General features: G+C 41.5%; 1 protein-coding gene across 9 annotated transcripts in view; it reads left to right on the top strand.

Moving 5' to 3' along the window:
* Nucleotides 1-24,589, top strand: part of LOC410304 (zinc finger homeobox protein 4) — a 429,015-nt gene that overhangs the window by 274,562 nt on the left and 129,864 nt on the right. For 8 of the 9 annotated variants that reach the window (XM_026443963.1, XM_026443961.1, XM_026443964.1 and 5 more), the window contains 4 exons: nucleotides 3,691-7,049; nucleotides 11,798-14,664; nucleotides 15,299-18,043; nucleotides 18,202-18,652. In XM_026443963.1, the coding sequence (XP_026299748.1) occupies nucleotides 3,890-7,049; nucleotides 11,798-14,664; nucleotides 15,299-18,043; nucleotides 18,202-18,652 (9,223 nt within the window). In that variant the 5' untranslated portion in view covers nucleotides 3,691-3,889. The remainder of the gene's footprint in view (nucleotides 1-3,690; nucleotides 7,050-11,797; nucleotides 14,665-15,298; nucleotides 18,044-18,201; nucleotides 18,653-24,589) is intronic. The other variant, XM_006562416.3, reaches the window with a different exon arrangement.

Genomic DNA, 24,589 nt, shown 5'->3' with positions numbered 1-24,589 from the left:
GTCCTTCCTTCAATTCCTAGCTTCGTCCAAATGGATGATAAATTAGCTAGAAATAGGTAATACGGGGCAGGTGATGTCAGATTGGCAGATGTTTTTGGTTACACAACACAGCCCCAACCCTAATCTACCACCGGCAACGGTGGGTATTGCGTTCTTTTTTCCTCTTTTTTTTTCTTTTTTTTTTTTTTTATACACGCCTACGCGTGGTATAATGACGGTTACCGCTTCAACTTTCCGCATATTTTAGTCTCTTTTTTTCGTTCGTGGGTTTTTAATAGATACGAAGTGCAGATCGGACGGGGATTTGATTAAGAATTACAATTAGCCGCGAGAGGAAACTAGATACTGCGATAATTGTACAACTTGGGGACTTTATGGTGGGAGGAATATTTTTTTTTTTTATGCAATAATTGTAGTATTTTAATAGGATATGTGTTACGTTTTTATATATTTATAGGGGAATATATAAATAAAATATGTAAGATTTCAATTTTTTAGTAGGGAAAAAGGTTTGATCAATATAGATTCTAAAATCTAGAAAGAGAGTGGAAATATATAAATATAATGAAAAATAAAATATTCGTAAATATATATATATTTAAATCAGTGAATTGTTAAATAAAATTGTTTCTTACAGAATTTCTTTTTGAATAAACAAGTGATTTCTATATTAATGAAAATCTCAAGTAAATCTGTAATTTTTATGCAATAATTGTAAAGTATTTTAATAGGATATGTGTTACGTTTTTATATATTTATAGGGGAATATATAAATAAAATATGTAAGATTTCAATTTTTTAGTAGGGAAAAAGGTTTGATCAATATAGATTCTAAAATCTAGAAAGAGAGTGGAAATATATAAATATAATGAAAAATAAAATATTCGTAAATATATATATTTAAATCAGTGAATTGTTAAATAAAATTGTTTCTTACAGAATTTCTTTTTGAATAAACAAGTGATTTCTATATTAATGAAAATTTTAAGTAAATCTTTAAATATATTCCATGTTAAATTTAATTTTATATTTTTCATTAATTTATTCTCCACGACTTTATGCACTATACTTCATATAACGATGATAAACACATAGCGGAATAAATGTAATTCTGAAATTTCAATGAAGCTTGTTACGATGGAACACGGCTATAGAAACGTACTACATGACCTGAAATATTTGTAACCTTTAACGTTACCATGTTACCTATTCGGAATGCAGCTTTTTAACAGCAAGATCCTACCCGCTGATCGAGCCAACATTAACGTACTATCTGCTTGTTACACGTTGTACAAACGTGCCATAACGCAGTCACGCAACGACCGTGATATCTATTTCAATCGTCTGAGAAACGACACGTCAACCCCGATGTAAAAACTTTTATCTCTTTCGAGCTCAAACGCCTGCCTTATCCATCGCGTACACGCGTTTCGAAACCAACCCCCCCAGAAAAAGGAATTGTTTAAAGTGAAATACGTAATTCATACTTTTTCTAAAAAAATTGGAATTCTTAAAAAAATATTTATAATAGAATATTTAACTTTGATATTTCATCCCATTTCAATTCGTCGAAACTGTAAGAATAAGGAACAGAATATCAATCGAGCAATAAACCAATGATAAAGACATAAAGATTATTATTTTAATCGTCTGCTTTATTGCAATTTTAAAAAAGAAAAAATCGGAATATTCGATACTTAACGAACTAAAATGCCTAATTGAGATTACTATTTTTTAATTGTCTCGTTTCAATTCATTAAAAACAACGAATATGTTCGATATAAATTTCAACTACATCTCATTTCTTAATTCCTTTCCAAATGAAATGTATTTTCCCCCCAAATAAAATAGAACAAAATACCCAACATCGATACATGATAAAAAACTATCGACCAAACCAACAAACCAATTGATAAATCGGTAACCGGTATCCCCATTATCCCTCGTGCGCTCGCGGAAACGCACGTTCCCACCCGATAAACAGCGAAATCCCATCGGCGTGTTCGAATCACTTTCCGCATAAACACGTAAATTGAGCATCAGCTCAACGAAGATAATCGATCTCTGGAAGGAGGGAGCTCGAAAGAGCGTTTGGACGCGCGGGAAAACTCGACGAAACGTTGCCGGCCACCATCGATTTGCGATCGATCGACGATAATCCGAGGAAATGATCGGGTGCCCGGTGCTCACGCATTAGAAAACCGGCACGAGATGCCCACGGTCACTGGATTATGGAGTTTGCGCCGTGGAATTATAACCGCGGTGATAGGAGGGAAAGGTGGACGAGCGGCACGAACAACAAGTCGAGAGAGAGAGAGAGAGAGAGAGAGAGAGAGGCAGAGGAGGGAGGCGCACAGAGAGGTCGCATAATGCATCTGTGTATCACGATGATGTCCAGCGGCACGTTTGCAAGAAAGGAGACCTCTCTGATCGCCGGAGAGAGGAAAAAGAATTCCTCCAGGTTAGCGTTCAGGGATCCTCGGCTCCTAGTCACGCCGTGCTACCTACCACCCCCACACGGAGATGCCGCGAGCGCATAAATCCGCGCACAACTCCCCTCTCTTCCCTCCCTCTTTGATCCGTTAGATTCCGCGAATACTTGGCGGCCGTCTTTTGAACTGCGAGGCCGCGATTTCGCATAATTGGGACTGGATGATTAGACGCATCCGCGAGGAATTCGCACGCGTAATCCACGTAGAGTTGGCGTGGTATGCGTGTGTGGGGTCGAGGGTACTTCTGAAGGTGATATCTCATGGTGATCCAGATATGACTGGAGGATCGATCAAAAACAATTCTTTGTTCTCGTATCGATTTGTAATATTATATTTTTGTATAGATTGTATAGATTATTTGATAGATTATTATGCTCAATAACGAGGATTTTTCAAGTTTAAATCAAAGGAGAGTGAGTATCTTAAATTCGAAATGATAATATAAAACATTCAGACATGGCGTCCTCGAAATGGAACAGTACAAGCTTGTGCGCTATTTTATAGACGTGTATTTCCGTGTTTGCCTAGATATTTCGTCGAATAGTTCGTGTCAGAAAAAAGGGATGGATCTAGAACAGGCTAAAATGGAGATATTCTTTAATCAGAGCAGGGTGTACAAGAGTAGCCATTCACGAATCGACTTATTTCCGTTATGAATCTGTTCTTACGCGTGCACGAGGGTCGATGAGAGACGTCAATATCCAATCGATAGATAAGGTTGGCCGAACAGTCGCAAACACAGCTGGATCCTACAGTTAGGGTTCCAGGTAACACAGAGTGCCTTGTGTCGCGAGCCTCCTTTGCCTCCTTTGTGTACCGATCCGCCGCCTTCGTCAGTTTGATCCTCTGTACACGCAGCTTGCCGACATTTTCCACGTATTTCGCTATCTTTACACTGTCCTCTAAACGGCCTCTGTTTGCCCGGATTAACCGATTATAGGCCATCTCAATAATAACCCCTCGCGAAATCATTCTTTCCCGAGCCAGCGTGCCAGATTCTTCTTCATCCGATTTAGAAATCCGAACTTAGAACCGCGAGAATCAAATCCAACAGATTCGTTGAGATGAGAAAAGAATTCTTTCGAGAGGTATTCTATAACTTTTTCCCCCGGAAATTATCCCTTACGATTTTTTGAATCGTAACGAACTCGATGATAATTTTCCAAAAAAAAAAATGAAATTCCGACTTCTGTTACAGGTACGACCTGGGGTTGTGTCGGGGTAGCTAGCAAAACGTCTGTGAACGGTGGAGAAGAGATCAGGACGGAGAGAAATCGAACGAAGAGAGTGGAGAGCGGGAAGTGTTGTAGAAGAAAAAGAAGAAGAGGAAGTCGAGAGAGTGTAGGCGCAGGCGCCGTAGGTGATGTGAGGCTGGCGCCCGCCTCACGTTTGGGGTGATGCCCTCCAGTGAGCCTCATCCCCCCCAGTACCACCTTCAGCACCACAACATTCCTCCCTCGCATCTCCAGCAGCACACGTCGACCGCGATCGGGCAACATCAGCTCTACCAACAGCTGGTGGCGGCCCATCAACAGCACCAGCAACAACAGCAGCAGCAGCAGAGACAGCAGCAACACGGCGGTCCCTTCCAAAATTCCACGTACACGCAGCAAAAGCAAGAGATGAGCCCGGAGGAGGAGGGGGGTCGAGGGGGCGGGTCCCCCCCGGCAGCAGGGGCTGCGTTACACCAGCCCCACCACCCCCGGACGGCCAGTCCACCCTCGGGCACGGAACCCTGCACCCGCGATGCCATACCAACGCCCACCCCGATCGCGGACACCACAACAACCACCACCACCACCACCATGACCATGCAGTCGCAGGGCCAACAACAGCAACAACAGGAACAACAAGGCCCAAGCCCTAGTCCCAGTCCAACAGGTGGCGACGTGGAGAAATTTGACGGGAAAATCGTGTACAATCCGGATGGCTCGGCGTACATCATCGAGGGAGAGAGCGAACTGAGCGAGGACGACTCGTTGCCAGACGGTTGCATCGTGGACGGCCGCGGTGTCTCAGTCCCTCATTCACTTGTATTTCCCCAGATCGCGAGCGCGTATTACGTGTCGAGATTATACGCGCACCAAGCGTACCAACAGCAGCAACAACAGCAGCAACAACGCTCGGCTGCGCAACAACATAACGCCGATCTCCCTGTGATGCACAGTTATCGAGTAATAAGTTACAGAAGCGCGGAGGGTAGCAAACAGCCGCCCCCGCCTCCAGCGGCGCCGCCACCTCCCGCCGCCTCGGTACCCGTCAAACCTATCCTGATGTGTTTCATATGCAAGCTGAGCTTCGGTTACGCGAAGAGTTTCGTGGCGCACGCCCAGGGCGAACACCAGCTTACCTTGATGGAGGACGAGCGGCAGATACTCTCGCACTCGACCGCGTCGGCTATCATACAGGCGGTGGGCAGGGGAAAGCAACCGTTGGTCAGTTTTCTCGAACCTGTGACGAGTTCCACTTGCCCGCAACCGTCGGCCGCGCAGATGCAGAACCAGCAACAACAGCAGCGCACCGAGTCCACGGATCATGAAACGCCGACCACGACCAGCACGCCTGCCAGCACTCCAGGAGTACCGAGCAGTCCCCAGCAGCAGCAGCAGCAACAACAACCGCAGAGGCCATCGCCGAGCACGCCGACCACTCCCACCTCGCACTCGAATCATCCTCTCGCGTATAATCATCAACAACCGCAGCAACACCAGTGGACGGGCGGCCAGGTCAGCGCTGCTTCCTGGGCCAAAGCGCCAGACGCTTCCAGCATGCATTACACGTCGCCACCGCCACCCAGTTCATCGACCAAGGGCTCGCCGTCTTCGTACGCCGCGTTGACTCAGCAGCCACCGAACTTCCTCACTGGGACGACAATCGGCGTCTGCCCCGAACACATGCAAGGGAGACCGAGCGGGGTCGAGTGCCCGAAATGCGAATTGATCCTGGCCAGCAGCAGACTGGCCGGCCCCGGTGGACCTCTGGCCGGCATCCACAGTAGGAATTCGTGCAAAACTCTCAAGTGTCCGAAATGCAATTGGCACTACAAGTATCAAGAGACTCTGGAGATACACATGAAGGAGAAACACCCGGAGAGCGAGACCTCCTGCATCTATTGCATCGCCGGACAACCTCATCCGAGGTTAGCTCGTGGCGAGACGTACACCTGCGGATACAAGCCGTACAGATGCGAGGTGTGCAACTATTCCACCACGACGAAAGGTAATCTCAGTATTCACATGCAAAGCGACAAACACTTGAACAATATGCAAGAGCTTCAGCAAGGTGGGGGTGGCGGTTCAACCGCGAGCAATCCATCGTCCTCGCAGGACGCGCCAATGCCAACGAGAAGCCCCCATCACCAGCAAAACCATAGCCCGCACATAACCGGCCAAGCCGGGAATCAAGGGAAACCTAAACCAACGTTTCGCTGCGACGTGTGCAACTACGAAACGAACGTCGCGCGTAACCTCAGGATACACATGACTAGCGAGAAGCATACGCACAATATGCTGGTCCTTCAGCAGAACGTGAAGCACATGCAGACTCTGTCCGCGCTTCAATCCCATCACCAGCAGGCCCAGCACCACCATCAACAAGCGCAACAGCAACACCAACAACAACTCGAGCAGCTGCTTCATCTGGGCGGTTTGGACAAGCCCCAACACGCGGAGGCTGCCCTGGCGGACATGGCTTACAATCAAGCTCTGTTGATCCAGATGATGACCGGTGGCCAGTTACCGCCGCAGCTACCACCAGAGATTATGGGCGGTATGGCGAGCATGGGCGCCATGGGCAACCTAGGTGGTGACGGTCTGTCGCCCGACAGTATGGACCCGCCACCCGAACCGGCGGATCCTGACCCCTCTCATCTCTATCACTGCTGCGTGTGCAACAATTTTGCCACCGACTCGTTGGAGGCCCTCGGCCACCACTTGGCCGTTGACCGGACGAGGACGCGAGAGGGCGAGATCCTCGCTCTGGTCGCCGGCCACTTCGTTTGCAAACTTTGTTCCTATAAAACCAACCTGAAGGCGAATTTCCAATTGCACTGCAAGACGGACAAGCACCTCCAACGTCTGCAACACGTGAACCACGTGAAAGAGGGCGGGCTACGAAACGAGTGGAAGTTGAAGTACTTGGCCTCGCCCACTAGCGCCGCGCAATTACGTTGTCACGCGTGCGACTATTACACGAACAGCGCGCACAAATTGGCGCTGCACGCAGCCTCGCCGAGGCACGAAGCCGCGTCCCTGCTCCTCCGCCACTTGCTCGAGTCAAGCGCGAATATCCCATCCCAGGGCAAGTTGTATCATTGCGCTTTGTGCGGGTTCAGCGCGAGGCACAGATTGCCATTGCTGCAACACGTCCGTTCGCTGAGACACCTTCAGATGGAACAGTTGCATCAACTTCATCGGCGGAGCGGTATACAGGGGAACGAGACACCGCACACCGATATCGGTGACGTTTTTCAGGTTATGAGCGACCCCGACGCCCCACCTGCTCAACAGCCCAGTCCCACCGCGCCGACCACACCGAATGCTACCAGTGCCAACAATGGTGAGTGGATGCTTTTCGAGATAAAGTATCAGATAGGTAGAGTTTGAAGACTGAATGTAGGGAAGGAAAGATTAAAGTTTTTGAGGTGAAGGTGGATATAGAGAAAACTAATTTTTAGGTTCAGGAAAATCGAATTAGGTATTTTTTGAACTCTTGCGACTCGAAATTCTGCCCTTTTTGAATGCAACAATGCTATTTCTTATTTTTCTTTAGAGTATTTCTTTAAAGAATATTTATTCTATTTATTTTATTGATGAATTGAAATTTTTCAAACTCAAGTGAGTAATTAATTAATAGCTTGATATTCTTTTAATTTGTGAAAAATTTAATTTCTGTTAAATTTAAAACTATTACGAAATCTAATCCTAATTCTTAGAGAATGAAATTTTCAACTATCAAAATTTTATTTATTGATAAAAGATTATGTGAAATTAAAACTTTTGGTTTTGATATTTCCTTCTTTTATATCCGGTCTTCGATTGTTAAATGAAAACTTGATATTATAGTTGTTTCTTGCCTTCTTTATTTCGATTATAAAGTGATGCAAATTATGAATTGAATGATACATATATAGTTTTAAATGTGCATATTTAATTTAAATTCTTGAATCTCTTTATATATAGTTAAAATCGCGTAGATGATTCGGTGTTACATCCGTTAAAAAAGAGAATATTATCAAATATAATCACATATTTATACTTAAAAAGATCTCCTACTTGTAAAAATTTTAAAGATGCAGATCTTTGTATGAAAGCATTTAATATAAATTATCGTATAAAAAGTATATATGTATTTATATGTATTATATATATAATAGAGAAAAATGGAAAAATAAAATAATTATATTTTATTACATTATTGTAATATAAAAATATAAAAACAATTGCTTTGTTTACAATTGATATAATTTGAACAAATATTATTCGTACACTTCAAGATCTAGTTTTTGTCTAATTTATTCGTTCATTATATATCTATTTATATTTTACACACGATCATTTTTCATTTTTATTTACTTACCTTTAAGCATAATAATGATTCACGTAATAATAATGATGTACGATTGATTTATTAACTTATTTATTAAATTATTATTGAAAGAGGAAAACGAAGGAAGTAACGAGAATATTTAAATACGATTAATTCATTAAAGAAGAAGAAAAAATGAGAACGATCACTAATTATGGGGATATATCAAATTATATTTCTTTTAAAAAAGAAAAAGTGTATGAAGATAAAATTCACATCTGTCAAATCGTTTTCAAAGGAAGATTCACTCGACATCTTTATTAATAAATTCAATATTTTCATCGATTATCGCGTAATTAGCGTGCAATGGCGGTAATTTCGTATGGCAGATGGCGATGGCGTGTGCCATGACACGCACAATGCCGAGTGTTATTACGTGTATCGAGGGCCTGTATTTATATAAATGTACGAGAACGACACAATGTGTTATTCGAGCTATATACTTCAGAAGGGAGAAAACGAAATTAGACTTTTCCATTTTGTTATTGATGTCATATATTCAAAGTTATTCACAATTGGGATACTCGTGGATGAAGACGTCATATAATTAATATTTTGAAAAATTAGAAAATATTTATATGATAACGAATAAATTTTGTATATATCTAAAATTATGCAAAATCAAGTTATTATTTATTCTTTGAATTATTATAGAAATATAAATTGAATGATGAAAAGAATTTTTATATAATGATAAAAACTTAAAAAATACTCATCATAAATTAAAAGTATCTATTTTGTATTAATTATTAATATCCAATATCCAAATTATTATTATTTTATTTACAAATAATTCATTATTTTTAAAACTTTTTAACTAATATTCATTCAAAGAAATTATAAAATTTTTTAAATATATTTCCAAATAACAAGGTTGCCATTTTGAGGCATATAACCAATTCTCAAGCTTATAATTAAATAATATGACTTCACTTATAATTAAAAATCTCTAAATTACATGAAAATGAAACATATTTTCACAATCAGGCGATTACCATGTTAGAAGAACCAACTATTTTCTGAGCTAATCACATTACATTTTTCCAACGACCATCCGAATTCTCAAACGTTCATTCGTCCCAAAGGCAGGCACGAAATCATCCGAAAGGGCTTCACCGATGTGTATGAAACCAGTAGCACGCGTTGCATCGTCGCAACTGACGCCTGTTCGACGTAAATGCGGTTTTGGACAATGGCGGAGACCACGCGAATAGGCGGTCCTCCCTTTATTTTCGCGTCTTGCTTTCTCCGCAAGCCACGCGTTTTTCCCTCCCGGTCGAAAACGACCCCGTCGATAATTTCCATGCATCGGCAATCTGTAATTTCAAGTGGTATTGTTACGGACAAGGAAGCATCTGCGACGTCTGCACACAACCATCACCGTCCCATCCCCTGATAATTTGCCAGAGGTGTGCGAGAAAATGTCGGTCGAATCGAAATTTCTTTTTTTCTTTTTTTTTTTTTGGTCGAGTCGAAGTTTGAAATTCTCGAAGATGAATTTTATAAAAATTAATATTATTATTTAATTTACTTAATTCCATTGTCTTCGTAGATGAATTAATATTAGAAAAATCAATTGTGATTTAAGGTACTGTTTTCTCTAATGATTTATCACTCATTGAATGATATATGATATTCTGATATTCTTAATATTCACTCAGGTATGTTTGAAAATTGAAATTTTTATCTTTTTTAATCGATTTTAAATTTTTAAAAGATGTGTATATTAAAGTTTTTAATATATATATAATAACAAAGACTATAGATCTAATTCATTGTAGATATATTGAATTATCTTGAAATAGAATAAGATAGAATAATGTTTCAATCGTTAAAATTTTTGTTAAATAAATTTTTTATATAAGTATAAATTCAATGAGTGAGAAACTTTGAATATTTCTTGTTTGTCGCAGAGCATTAAAATTAAAATGTTGTAATTTTCTTATTTATCAATTTTATGAAGTGAGAGAACTAAGATAGAGTTTAGGATCTAGTTGAGTTGAATATTTTTCATATTATATCTGTTGCGTTATAATAAACACTATAAGATCGTATAATTTTGTGTGATAAATTGTAACGTGACGAAGGAAGTTAAACTTGTTTTTATAGTCCATAATTGAAGCAAATAACATTTATTTTTAATAGATTTTTTAATCTATAACTAGACTCACGGATACCATTTCCATTTTGACGTTTTCTTATCCAATGATTTTAATATTTTTTTTATATTTGATATTTAATGATTTGTAATACACTTTTTTTAATATATCATGCATACAAATTTTTAAAAATATTACTTATACGCGTTCAGAAGATATAATATAATCGGGTTTCTAATTTATCTACTTTTTAATTTATTACATATTATTTAGTTTCTATTGATTTTTATTTTTATAACTTACTTATATACAATATTTCAACATAAAATTATTAATAACAACGTTATAATAACAAGTATTATTAAACACAATTTAACAAAATCTAAAAACGATCTAAGCAACAAGAAATTCCCTAGATATTTTTAGCTCTAAGAATTAGAATTGAAAATTTAAAACTTTATAATGGAAGGAAAAACAAAGATACATTTAAAACAATGTTTAATTTAACTTTCAATATTTTTCAATTTAAGATTGCAATATCGATAATTGATACCAACGATAAATTTCAATTAGCTGTGTAATCGCCAATAAAATCTGTTCGTAATTTACTTATCCGTAATAAAAAAAGTAAAAAGCATGTGCTCGCTCGTGCAAAGATCTGCATCGAACTTGAGAGAAAAACGAAAAGAAGAAACGTAACACCGAAACAAGAGAATCGGCGTCACGGGACGAAATGCTTTCGCTGCCGTTACACATAATTTACTTTCTCTCACAACATTATCGACTTATACCTCTGTTCACATGCAGCTGCAAGATTAATGGTTCTTTTTTCGGCTGTTAAGATTTTTGATGTCGATCGACGATTTATCGGCGTCTTAATAGAAAGGGGAATTACACGTTCGCGTTATCGGCAGATAGTAATCGGTGGGGTATTAAGGCACAAGAATTTATGTTGCACGAATCAAAAACTGTTAACGTTAATGCGGCCCAATTGCACGGTGTGTTCCCATAGTGATTTCCGGTTTTCACCGCGCGGAAATTTCGATCCTTTTAAAACGCCCCTTAAAATTAAGGTTAAAGAACTTAGAAATGCGAATCGGGAAAAATTACAAGCCAGCGTTGCGCTTTTATGAATACGAATGCGTAGCCCGTATTTTTTCCAAGATATTTCGATTGATCGTCGATCGCAAGTCGTACGAATAAATTAAATCATCGTATGTTAAACTGAAGGAATTTATCACAATTTTTACGAATACAATTAAACAAAAAGATCCAAATATAAAATTTATTTAAGCAATTCAGTATTATAATGAATACTTCACCTCGAATATATTATATACTTTGATACATCGTGCACATTCTTCATACTTTGCATCTTTATACCATCACAATGGTACAATAAAAGTAAAAATATTTTGACACATTCTTGCATCTTTATAAATTATCTCGACGTTCAGAAGTATACCATACATAAATTTTCAATTCACGTCACTCGTGCCATTTTCCCTTCATTTAACTCTCCTCCTATGCTTGCATAGAACAATTCGCTTCAAAACGCATCGCCCGTTGATCTCTTGCCTCAATTACCATGCGAATCCCGGTTACCGTTTTCTTTTCCAGACCGACGAGAGGAAGGTAGCGACTGCGGCAGCGAGGTGAAGCAGGAACCGGATAACGATCAAGAGGCTGAACAAGAGCCGGAGAACGATCACGAGGAAGTCACCTGCCCGTATTGCACTTATCAGCCAACGTCGCGCGAGGAATTGAGGCAGCATTTGCAAGTTGCTCATGTCCAGGACGCCGAGGACAAAGCGGAGGCCGTAAAGGAGGAGCCGCCTCCTGAATTGTTGTGCCCGCTGTGCCAAGACGGGTTCAAAGAGCGTTCCGCGCTCGAGAAACACGTGATGCAAATACACTCGGTGAACGCGGACGGTTTACAACGTCTTCTGTTGCTGGTTGACCAGAGCCATTGGCTGAACAACAATCCGCGGAACACCTCGACGCCTGCCGTGGCAATGCCGTCCTCACCGACCACCACCATCAAGCAGCCGCAGGAGGAGGATTTGAGCGAGCGCGGGGCCAACGAGGAGATCGAGGAGATCACGAGATGCACCGTTTGCGGCCGTGTTTGCCGCTCGTTGGAGGAGCTGCAGCAACACCACAGGGAGATCCATCCTGCCACTACACCCACGCTCGCCGTCAGCGAGAAACACGTGTACAAGTATCGATGCGGCCAGTGCAGCCTCGCGTTCAAGACACTGGAGAAGTTGCAACAGCATTCGCAGTATCACGCCATCAGGGACGCAACCAAGTGCGCTCTTTGCGGAAGATCGTTTCGCTCGGTTCAGGCGCTCCAAAGACACCTCGAATCGGCCCACGCGGATCTCCACGAGGACGAATTGGCCCAGTACAAACAGAGCTTGTTGCACGCCCATCCGCTCCTCCAGGCGCTCACGGAGGAGGCGCTGCGCAGACAGGGCAGCCTTGTCGGGGAGCAGAACGTCGAGGACGATGCTAGCAAGGCGGAGGAGGAAGAGAGCGACGCAAGCGACTCGTCGCCATTGCACAAGGAGCAACGCCTGCTGGAGGATTATCTGAACAGCCAGCCGGTGGCCGAGGATTCCTATCACGATCCAGGGAGGAAGTTCAAATGTCATCGTTGCAAAGTTGCGTTCACAAGGCAGAGTTATTTGACAGGTCACAATAAGACGTTGCTGCATCGCAAAGGGGAGAAAATGTCTTACCCCATGGAGAAATATCTGGATCCGAATAGACCGTACAAGTGCGATGTTTGCAAGGAAAGTTTCACTCAGAAGAATATTCTTCTTGTCCATTACAATAGCGTGAGCCATCTGCACAAATTGAAGAGAGCCATGCAAGAGCAGGGTAACAACAACACGTTGATCTCCGTGGTTCCGCCTGCCAGTCCGACAGAATCGCCAGATTCTCAGCAAGATCAGGACAAGAAACCCTACAAATGTAACATATGCAAGGTAGCCTATTCCCAAGGTAGTACTTTGGACATTCACATGAGGAGCGTGCTCCATCAGACCAGGGCCAGTAAATTACCAGATCTCGCTGCGAGCGGCCAACTCGATCTCGCGCGTCCCCTGATCGAACAGCCTCCACCTAGCAGCCCTAACAGTCCACCTGTCAACACCAGTACTTCCGGGAATAGCGGCGCAATGCTATCCTGTCCTCGCTGCAGCGCTCTCTTCGTGAACCAAGAACAGCTTGCCACCCATCAACAACTGTACTGCATCTTCAGTAATCCATTGGCATTGTTTCAACAATTGGCGGCCTCGCAACAGCTCGCTTCATCTGCGCCAGCGAAAACACCGCCTCCAACCTCCACAACGCCGGGACCTCAGCAGCACATGCAACAGAGTGCACAACACTCCACGCAAACCGCCCAGGACATCCTCTCTCAGCCCCGTCACAAGACATCACAGATGTACAAGCATCTTTTGGAGAGCTTTGGCTTTGATCTAGTGATGCAGTTCAACGAGAATCATCAAAGGCGTCAGCGCAAGGAGGAGGAGGCGGCAGCCGCGCTTCAGGCCCAGCAGGAACAGCAGAAGCAGGAGCAACAGAAACAAGCTCTCGCCGCTCAAGCTGCTCGGGAGAGAGAGGAAGAAGCCGAGGAGCACACGGACGATGACGTTATACCGGAATTGACCAGAAGCACCTGCCAGCATTGTAATAAAGAATTCAGCAGCGTTTGGGTGCTGAAGGCACATTGCGAGGAGGTGCACCGGGACTTGGTGCCTCGAGAATTTTTGGAAAAGTATGCTCAACAGTTCAAATGTGAATACGAGAAGAAAAGCGTGGTGGTAACAGTTGCAACATCCTCTTCCACATCATCTGGGCCCAGAAGTTCGACACCAGCTTCTGGCCAACCGCAAGATCTCAGTTCGGATAAGGAGCAACGAGAGAAGGTGAAGGAGGAGATCATTGAGAATAAGGACAGAGTCAGTAAGACGCCAGAAGCTACTTCTACAACACCGGCGACTACTCCAGCTCTGAGCAACACTCCAGTGTCGAGCACTGATTCAACCACACCCACTGTGCTGCCAACCAATCCCCAACATCACATTCAACAGCATCAACAGCAGCAGCAGCAACAACAGCAGCAACAGCAGCAACATCAACAGCAACAGCAGCAGCAGCAACAGCAGCAACAACACGCTCAACTGACTTTGGCACAACAAATGACGGAAATGCAAGCTGCTCTGAATGCCATGGCTGCGTCTCAGCTGCAACAACAGCTTCAACAATATCCTGGATTGATGATGGGTATGATGGGATTACCGCTTGGATTGAACGTTCCTGCTTTGGCTGCTATGAATCTTCAACCCCCATTGGTGCCAATGATGTTGCCGCCACCACCGTATGATGGTACAGCCACCGGATATCCGCCTATCAATGCTCAAGCTGATCTCCTGGCCAAACAACATCTCGCTTTGCAGCAGCAACAAGCAGCAGCCGTGAGTAATTTTATGATCCATTGTATTCTTATCTAGAGTTCATATTATATTCGTTATTAATTATATCGTTATTATATATTTTATTGAAAGTGTATTTTGGCTTTTCCTCAATTAGTGTTTTCGTTTCAATATTTAATTTTGAATATCTGTCAAATTTTTTTACTTTGCTTAAACATATACATTTTTTTGTTAGAAAAATAATTTTAAAATACTTGATTTATGATTAAAAAACGTGAAATGTTCAATGATTCTCATCGTCAATGAGAAGATAAAAGTATTCGATAAATTAATTAATATAATTCATTTATATCAATCTCATTATCACTGCGAATTTTTATGCAAAAAACATTCACATATTTCATTTCATTTTGTACGCATAAACGTTCAATGAGATTAAAGTATCATTTATCAGATAAATGTATTTTGCAAATAGGTAAAAATCCGCATTATATCACTTTCCATACGATCATTCATATAATAATTTGATAATGGCATTACGAGGAATCGGAATGCAAAAGAAAAAAAAAAAAAAATGAAATTAGAAGCAGACCCTGTCAAAGCGAATAAACCAACCTGGTAAATTATCCTCGAATTTGCGAACGAGAAAGAAAGCATAGGCGACCTTTTCTTACAGGCAAACGCGGCTGCCTCGCAGAAACGAGCGCGAACACGCATTACCGACGAACAGCTAAAGATATTACGGGCGCATTTCGACATCAATAATTCCCCCGGCGAGGAGCAGATTCTAGACATGGCTGCCCAAAGTGGTCTACCGCCCAAAGTGATCAAACATTGGTTCAGGAACACGTTGTTCAAAGAACGGCAGCGCAACAAGGACAGCCCTTACAACTTCAACAATCCGCCTAGCACTACCCTGAATCTCGAGGAATACGAGAAAACGGGGGAGGCGAAGGTCACGCCGTTGAACTCGAGCGTGTCCGGAAGCAGTTCCTCGGACGACAAAAGTCCGAACAAACAGGCGACCCCGCCGCCCACGGCCACATCAGTCAACGCGTCCCAGCCGACCGATATTAAGCAAGAAATTCAAGAACAGCCGCAGTGTCACGTTCAACAACAGTCGCAGCATCAGGAGGAGCAGCAACATCACTCGCCTGGAAGTTCGGGCGGGCAACAATCGAGGCCGCACTCACCGGCGCTGAGCATGAGCTCGGTGTTCTCCGGCATCCATCACGACGTGTCGACGCACGCGCCATCGGCCACCAGCACACCAAGCGCCCCGATGCTACCGCCGAAGCTGGCGCCCCAAAATTTCGCCAGTCCTAATTCGGGGGCGAGTAGCGTGGTGGCGAGTCCGATCGCGGCGATGGCGTTGACGCCTCAAAGATCCTTGAGCCCTGGCCGCGGGCCAACCGATTATTCGTTCGGTGGAAGCACGAATGGCAGCAGCTCGTCAGGCGGAAGTTCGGGGAAACGTGCGAATCGGACAAGATTCACCGATTATCAGATCAAAGTGCTGCAAGAGTTTTTCGAGAACAACGCGTATCCGAAGGACGACGACCTGGAATATTTGAGCAAACTTCTAGGATTGAGCCCGCGCGTGATCGTGGTTTGGTTCCAAAACGCTAGGCAGAAAGCCCGAAAGGTGTACGAGAATCAGCCAGCCGCTGAGCCAGTGACACCGGGGGGCCGCGAGGGTGACGACGGTTCGGGCCGCTTCCAGCGGACCCCAGGCTTGAATTACCAATGCAAGAAGTGTTTGCTGGTGTTTCAGAGATACTACGAGCTCATTCGTCATCAGAAGACGCACTGCTTCAAGGAGGAGGACGCGAAAAGGAGCGCCCAAGCGCAGGCGGCCGCGGCCCAAGTAGCCGCGGTTCTCAGTTCTGAAGACAGCAACAGCAGCTCGACCACCACCACTGCTAACGCAGTCTCCACCAATCCTACGAGCGCGCCCGCCCTCGCGGAACAGTTGCAACAACCGTTGAACACAGCTACGCCGCCCCATCATCAGCAACAGGCGATGGGACAGTCGCATCAACAATCGCAACAGCAGCAACAACAGCAGCAACAACAGCAGCAGCAGCAACAACAACAGCAACAACAGCAGTCGCAGACTGAGTCGAAGGAGGGTAGCTTTCAGTGCGATAAATGCAATCTGATGTTCGGACGGTTCGAACTGTGGCGCGAGCATCAGCTGGTACATATCATGAACCCGTCCCTCTTCCCACCCGCTTATCCACCAGATTCACCCTTCGGGATCCTGCAACAACAGGCGTTGAACGCTACGACGGGAGTGGCGACCGACGCCCCTCACCCGTTGATAGCGATGATGCAGGATAGAAAGAGGAAGTACGAGGATTTCGATGAGGGGACAGGCGGCGAATCGCGATCGAATTCCGAGCACAGCGAGCAGCCCAAGGACAAACGACTGAGAACGACCATACTGCCCGAACAATTGGATTACTTGTATCAGAAGTACCAGGTCGAATCGAATCCATCGAGAAAGATGTTGGAGACAATAGCTCGCGAGGTCGGGTTGAAGAAGCGCGTGGTGCAAGTGTGGTTTCAAAATACTCGCGCCCGCGAACGAAAGGGTCAGTTCCGCGCGCACAGCCAGGTGATCAACAAGCGTTGCCCCTTCTGTCCAGCCTTGTTCAAGGTGAAATCCGCCTTGGAATCGCATCTGAGCAGCAAACACGCCGACCAGGTGGCGCGTGGCGAGGTTAATATCGACAATATCCCGGACGAGGAGCTGTCGATGGAGTCCGCTCCCTCGAACCCTAGCACGCCCAACATGATGCCTCCCCTCTTCCCACCGTTCAACACCGACATGGAGGCATCGTTGAAAAAGTACTACGAGGAGTCGATGAAACGATACATCAGCGAGTTGCAGGCCCACGCCAGCAACGGGAAACAAGAGACGGTGAATCACCAGGCGAGCAGCAACAGCGGCGAGTCCCCTCTGGATCTGAGCAAACCTGTCGATCTTAGCCGCCCTATGAAACTGAACCTGGGCGGGCTGGGCAATCTCCTCGACGAGCAACACGGTGCTCATTTTCGCGGCGGTAGCGATTGCGGCCCGCTCACCGATCTTTCCGAAAGAAGCATCTGTGATGACGACAGCATGAGCGAGACCACGGAATTCCTAGACGACGAGAGCGGACCCGCGAGCCCTGCCTCGAGCACGCAAAGCTCGAGACAGGGCCCGGCTTCCGCGGGAACTGGAAGCACACCAGGCCCGCCGGTCACCGGAGCAGGCAGCGGGACAGGCCAATCGAGCGGCAAGAGATATCGAACCCAGATGTCCGCCACCCAAGTGAAGGTGATGAAGTCACTGTTCTCGGACTACAAGACGCCTACGATGGCCGAGTGCGAGATGCTGGGGCGCGAAATCGGCCTGCCCAAGCGCGTCGTCCAGGTGAGCATCTTTTATTCGTTTCGTGATTAGACTTTGAATATTTAATTTCGAGACGATAATTCTTACGATACTCGAACGAACGAAAATTTCGTGTCAAGTGTGTTTAACTCGTGCTTTTCGATGGACTTAAGGATGGATCTAACGGAGGGGATTGGCAGGTTTGGTTCCAGAATGCCCGCGCCAAGGAGAAGAAGGCTAGATTGGCCGCGGGTCTGCCCGCCGAGGGCTCGGCCGTCCAACCGAATCGCGGCCCGACCGGGCCCGACGAGTGCAGGCTATGCTCGGTCCGATACTCGGCGAAATCGCCGCTCCAGGAGCACGTATTCTCGCGGCGGCACATCGAGTCGGTGCGTGTCGCCGTCGAGGAAGGTAGCCTCGTGCCGCCAACACCCGGCGCGCCGATCGTTCCTGGCGGCAACACGAGCGCAGCGGGGATCGGTGGCTCGCCGGTGGTCGGCAACCAACAGCAGCAGCAACAGCAGCAGCAGCAGCAATCGGACGAAAACATGATGTACGGATCCTTGTTCCTCCATCCAACGGCGATGTTCCAGCCACAGCAACAGCAACATCCGGGCGCCGCAGCGGCAAGCACGGCTACCACCACGGCCGGTGAGTGTCTGGCTGACCTCTTAGACTCGTAAACGATCGTTTTGACTTCGCGTCTCGTTCGAAATTCTTAACGATCTAACTTTCTATCTTTCTTTTAGTCGATCTGGAGAGAATCATCTTCTTCCTCTGTTACTATAAATTTTTTCATATCATATTGAACGAAATCAAATCACTAGACGATAGTAGATGAGATTTGTTTTGTCAATGCTGCCTATTTATTACTATTTTGGGAATTAATTGATGTAATGATTATTATTCTCTCTCTCTCTCTCTCTCTCTTTTTTGTACTTTTTATTATCGTCGCGAATAAACGAACCTGAATTTCGAACCCGCGCGAGTCATCGTCGTTTGTATGTTGTGCACGTGTCCCTTTTTTTTTTTTACTCGCGTGTATACGTAAGCATACCGTATAATTTTGGCCCGTGTGATACTCTAGGGGGCCTGTCGATTACGAAAAAATTGCAAACGGGAAGAAATTCTTTTGAAATCTCGAAATAATACCTTTATATGTATAGTGCGAATATAATATATCCAGAGCTAGGCAATACTGAAAGTTCCTATCAGATGACTATTCTCTAGCGTAAGGGAGAACGTGACTAAGAAAAGAAAAGAAAAAAAAAAGAAAAAAAGAAAAAAAAAAGAGCAAACGATCGAACGTATGCAAATGTGTGTGTATGCGTGCGTGTGTGCATGTGCGTGCGTGTGCGAGGGTGAGCTGCATAAAAAAAAAAAGAAAGGAGAAAAAAGAAGGAAAGAAAAAGGAAGTAAACGTAGGAAAGGAAAAGTGTGGCCCATGATGCGTGAGAGATATCAAGCATATTAATAACATTTTTTTTAATCTAATAATCGATCGATCATCGCCGCCGGATAATAATATTAGATAAAGGAGAAACGAAAAGAGAAGAAAAGAAAAAAAAATAAACACATTACACATTTTTTGCGTCTTGATTATTAATTAAGTTGCTGTACAGTTAAAGACTATATTTGCAAATTATTTACGGAACTTTATTATTATTATTATTATTATTATTATTATTATTATTATTATTATTATTATATTTTATAATGGATCCCTTTTAGTTAACTATCCAACTTTCGATTATTAAGCTCGAAGCGTTTGATTCATTATAGTATAGCCAGAAAGAACGGAGAATTACATTGCCTTTTTCCTTTAATTCCTACATAGCGTAGCGAAATTATCGTTTCTCTCCCTTATCTTCGCCACCCTTTCTCGTCTCGTCCCTTATTCTTCGACTATATACTGCGTCATACTTATCGTCGTCGTCGTCGTCGTTGTCCTCGCCGCCGCCGTCGTCGTCGTCGCCGTCGTCGTCGTCGTCGTCGTCGTTGTCGTCGTCATTATGCACAAGCCGCGAAGCCATTCCAACACCGTGTCATCTTACAGTGCACTCCTACTTACCTTGCGCCCCCCGAGCATTCACTGTAAATACAACTTCGCTAAATCCTGAGCCGAGGCCCGGACAGGGACCCTTTATCTCGAACGGTCCCGATTCTGGCCTCCACGACCGAGAGAGAGAGACGATTCTCGAATTGTTTCTCTCTCTCTCTCTCTCTCTCTCCCTCCTTCATTCTTTGTGACGAACGACGTACACGCGTTTCATCCATACTTCGTCAATGCACGTGGTTGTAAATGCTCAGTGATGCAGGATGGATTTTGATTCTTCGTTTTTCTTTTTTTTTTTTTTCTTCGAGAATTTTGTTCTTCGAAAGATGTTAATAATTATTATAAGTTGTTTTTTTATATCTATTGAAGAGTTTAAATTTTTGTTTTTCGTCGGACAGGAAATTATTTTTATTTTTATTATATCGATATTAGAGTTTATCGATCGATTTATCATAAAGTTCGAATCATTGAAATTGCCAATATTTTTTATATACCTTGTTTGTTTACCTTTAATGAAGTAAGCTTTATAGCTTTTTTTCTTTTATTATTATTATTATTATTTTAATCCTTCTGTTTTGTAAATTGAAAATTATTTGAAAAAATTATACGTATCATGCGATTGTGTATATATTAATTTTCAAATATAATTTTTAATCGAATCAATAAAGCTTTCCTTTTTTTTTTTTTTTACAAGTTTTAATTAATGCTCTTATACAAGCGTTACTTTGAACGAAAAATCTCTTTAAAAAAAAGAAATCTTAGTTGATAAAAGGAAAGAAAGAAATCTCATAAATTAAATTCTATTCTATATTAATTAAATTCGTGTCGTCCGCCCGCTCTTTATCGATTTCGATCCATATATGAAATCCATTCTGAATCATCATCTTGCACATACATCCATAGGCACGCGTCAATATCCAGTCGAACCTGTTTCTTTGTCACCACATCGCGCAATTTTGTTTGCCTTACTCCTTTCTTCCTTTACAACGACGATACGATAATATCCTATTTTGCCATTTTTACGACGACATCGATTTTAATCAGGGCTACTATTAATTATTATTATTATTATTATTATTATTATTATTATTATTATTGTTTTATGCGTTAGTTATTTATGAGTCTTCTCTATATCCCAAATTGTCTCTCTTTCTTTTTTATCGTTTTGTGATAGTCACACTCTCGTCTGCCCACGCAAACGAATCGACTCGATTGTATTCTGACCTTGAGCAGCTTGGATACCCGATATATATCCTTTTTCGTTTTTTCTCTTGTTGTTCATTAAATTTTTCCTTTTTTTTTTTTATTTTACAATTTTACAAATTTTACATTTTACATTTTTCACTCTCAAATGTCGCAATTTGATTTCGAAACATTGAAACGTGAAAAACGTGAAATTTATGCTGGATCTAAAATTTAAATTATCATTAGGGATCCTTGTTCTGTGTCATTATACAGAATCGCAAACGAATTCCTATCATTACAGAGAATATTTTATTAAAATTAATGCTCGACGTCGAATTTAGATAAAAGAAAAAAAAAATTAATAATATCGTCGACATTAAAATCCGTTTAGATTGCGTTTTTTTTTTTTTATTATTATTATTTTGAATTTTTGAATTCACTTAATTTGTATTCTGCATTTTGTGGTGTAAAATAAAATATGGAATACGAATTGAGAGCTAAACGAGTTTCTCTAGATTTTTCAAAGATCGACGAACAATTTAAATTGTTATGATTAAGTGTGGACAAATCTTATTTAACTTTTTTTTTTAAATAAAACTTATTTTTAAAGAAAATAATGTTAAGTTTAATCAAGTAAAATTTCGTAGGATTTAATACTATGTGATAAAGATAGAGAAAACTATATATATATATAGATAGTTAATGATTGAAACAAATAATTGTATTGAGATCACGTTTTCAAAAATTTGCGACAAATGAGCTTTATTTACGGTAGGGTAATATGTATATTTGTTAGTTGATATATGCGTATATCAAAAGATCGTTTTTTTGTAGCCGGCGAGGGTGTGGCTCAATTTCTCGCTTTTTTTCTTTGCCGACACACGCACATTACATACACACAAATCCACGCACAATATCCACGAATTATGCACACGAATCTACGTAGTGCACATTACTTTGATACAACAGAAACACTTGTGCATACTCGACATGACATGAACACAGAATACTTGAATGCGTATAGTTTACACATATAGACAACAATTTTATATGTATGTCGGTCCCTACTATTCTTGTGTATATAGTTTATTATTATTATTATTATTATTATTATTATTAATTATTATTATTTTATATTATTAATATTATATTATTTTTCCGTTCTAGTCTAAAATAAAGCTATACTATCATAAGATTAATCTTTGGTTTTTTTCTTATTTGATGTTTTTTACCCCTATCCCTTCAACCCTGAACCCTGCCCTCGTAGTTTTATTTTCGGGTAAGTCGCTTTAATCATCGATACATCCACCTAAATCATCGTAGTTGTTTTGTTTTTTTTATTTATTTGCTTGTATTATTATTCGAGTAGATATTGAAATATTATTTATCGAATCGTGTAATGCAATGATTTTTTTTTTTTTTTTAATAAAGCATTCAATCTTATCTAAAGGATAAATAAAATGTGAAATAAAGATCGATATTGTGTTACTCGTTTGCTAAATAATAAAAACAAGACATTTTGTCCAAATAATTAAATATTTATACTATATATGATATAGTAGAGACTTTGCTTAAATATTTTACATTTTCATGTACTCTTGTTTGAAATTATTTGAACAAACAATCTCCTAATAAATAAAAATATTTTCTTGTCTAATTGAAATAATTGAAACAATGTTTGAACAAACGTAACATCATATTAAAAAAAAAATATCTAGTTTGCAAATGTATGACGGAACATTCTATTTTCTCTAAAAAAAAAAAAGAAATAAAATAATTGTCTCTTACCGCATACAAATTGGAACATAAATATTTAACGTTTCGCTAAATTCACGATTCCTAGGAGAAAATTCTCTAAAAGAAATTGTTTGAAACCGTGTAATATAAAAATGCAAATATCCCCTCGTCTGGCGTGAAAAAAAAAGAAAAAACTAGATGCCATTATCGCTGCTCCATGCCCGAACAAACAATATAAAACCAGCCCCTTATCCCGGACGCGAGAGTGGCCCGATTCGTGGCGCAAGAGGGCCGCGTGAAATAACGGGTGACTGGCGCGGATCGAAATGGCGAGACACTCTAGACGGAAGAAAGCGTGTCTCCAGGTATCCTGGGCCGGGTCGATCACACGAGTTTTGCGTAAACAACAACGGCTGTTAAGGCGAATTACGACATGGTTCGTCTGGTAGTCGTGCATCACCAGGTAATTAAACCGGGTCCACAGCGGGACGATTCGACGGGCTGGCTCGACTTACATGGCATTGTCGCTGGCTGGCCAGCGGTCGTACAACCGAGCAGGAAACGAGCGGGTTTATCGTGGGCCGTCGTGCTGCTCGGCCGACTCGCGCCCGAGTCATGAATTAGAAGCGACAGGGAAGCGTTAACCGTGGTCTGTAAGATTACACGTCCACGACTGGATTCCTAATGCACGAGCGCAGATGTTCGAGATCCGTTTTTCCATTTGGGCATGGAATTCTTGTTCAGGAGGTGAATTATTGGCGGTGGATTTTCATCAGGTGGATGAATTAATAATTTTTTTTTTTTTTATTATTATTGTTGCAAATTTTATTTTCAAATTCTTTAAGTAATTTTCTGATGAATTGGAATCAAAAAGTAAAGTCTAAATTAAAATAACAGAAATTCTTTTACGAGAGAGAGGGATGAAAAGTTTAATCTGAAATAAAAGGATACTTATATCAAGGTATATGTGATGTATATATTTTTAATTTGTGAAAATTTATGAATTTTGATTGAATTACATATAATGAACATAATAAAGGAATTAGTCTGTTATTGTTGATTAGAGAATTAATATTAATATATGATAACAATGAATTTTATTTTAATCTAAATATTTTAACAGAGAAATAATACAGTTTAAAAAAATATTTATTATTATAAAGTTTTAACGTATGATTGCAAATGATTTTTTTATTTGATATATAATTTCTTCCTTCTAAAAAATAAAAAGTTATTTCTACACTTTATTACTAAAGCATGTAAATGTACTCTTTCAGGTACCACACCTTGTCTACATTTTTTTCGCAAACACTGATAATCTTTTCCTGTGTATACACACCTGCATACAGAGTAAATAAGCAAATAAGTACGTCTACATTTAATAATCTTCTAAAATCAAAAAAAAAAAAAGTTGCTCTTCAAAACAATTTATTCAAAAAAATATTAAATTGTAATATTAATAAACTTATTTTACATTTTCGATTATATGATTTTCTCTTTGATATATTTATAATTAGTTACATCAAAAGTCAAATAACTAAAGTTATGAAGATAATTAAAATTACTAAAGTTTAATTTTATATTATACAAAATAATACGTATAACTGATT

The sequence above is a fragment of the Apis mellifera genome, linkage group LG11, assembly GCF_003254395.2.
Source record: "Apis mellifera strain DH4 linkage group LG11, Amel_HAv3.1, whole genome shotgun sequence".
NCBI classification, from domain to species: Eukaryota; Metazoa; Arthropoda; class Insecta; order Hymenoptera; family Apidae; genus Apis; species Apis mellifera.
Note: the sequence above shows the minus strand (reverse complement) of the source record. Positions and strands in the feature narration are given on the sequence as shown.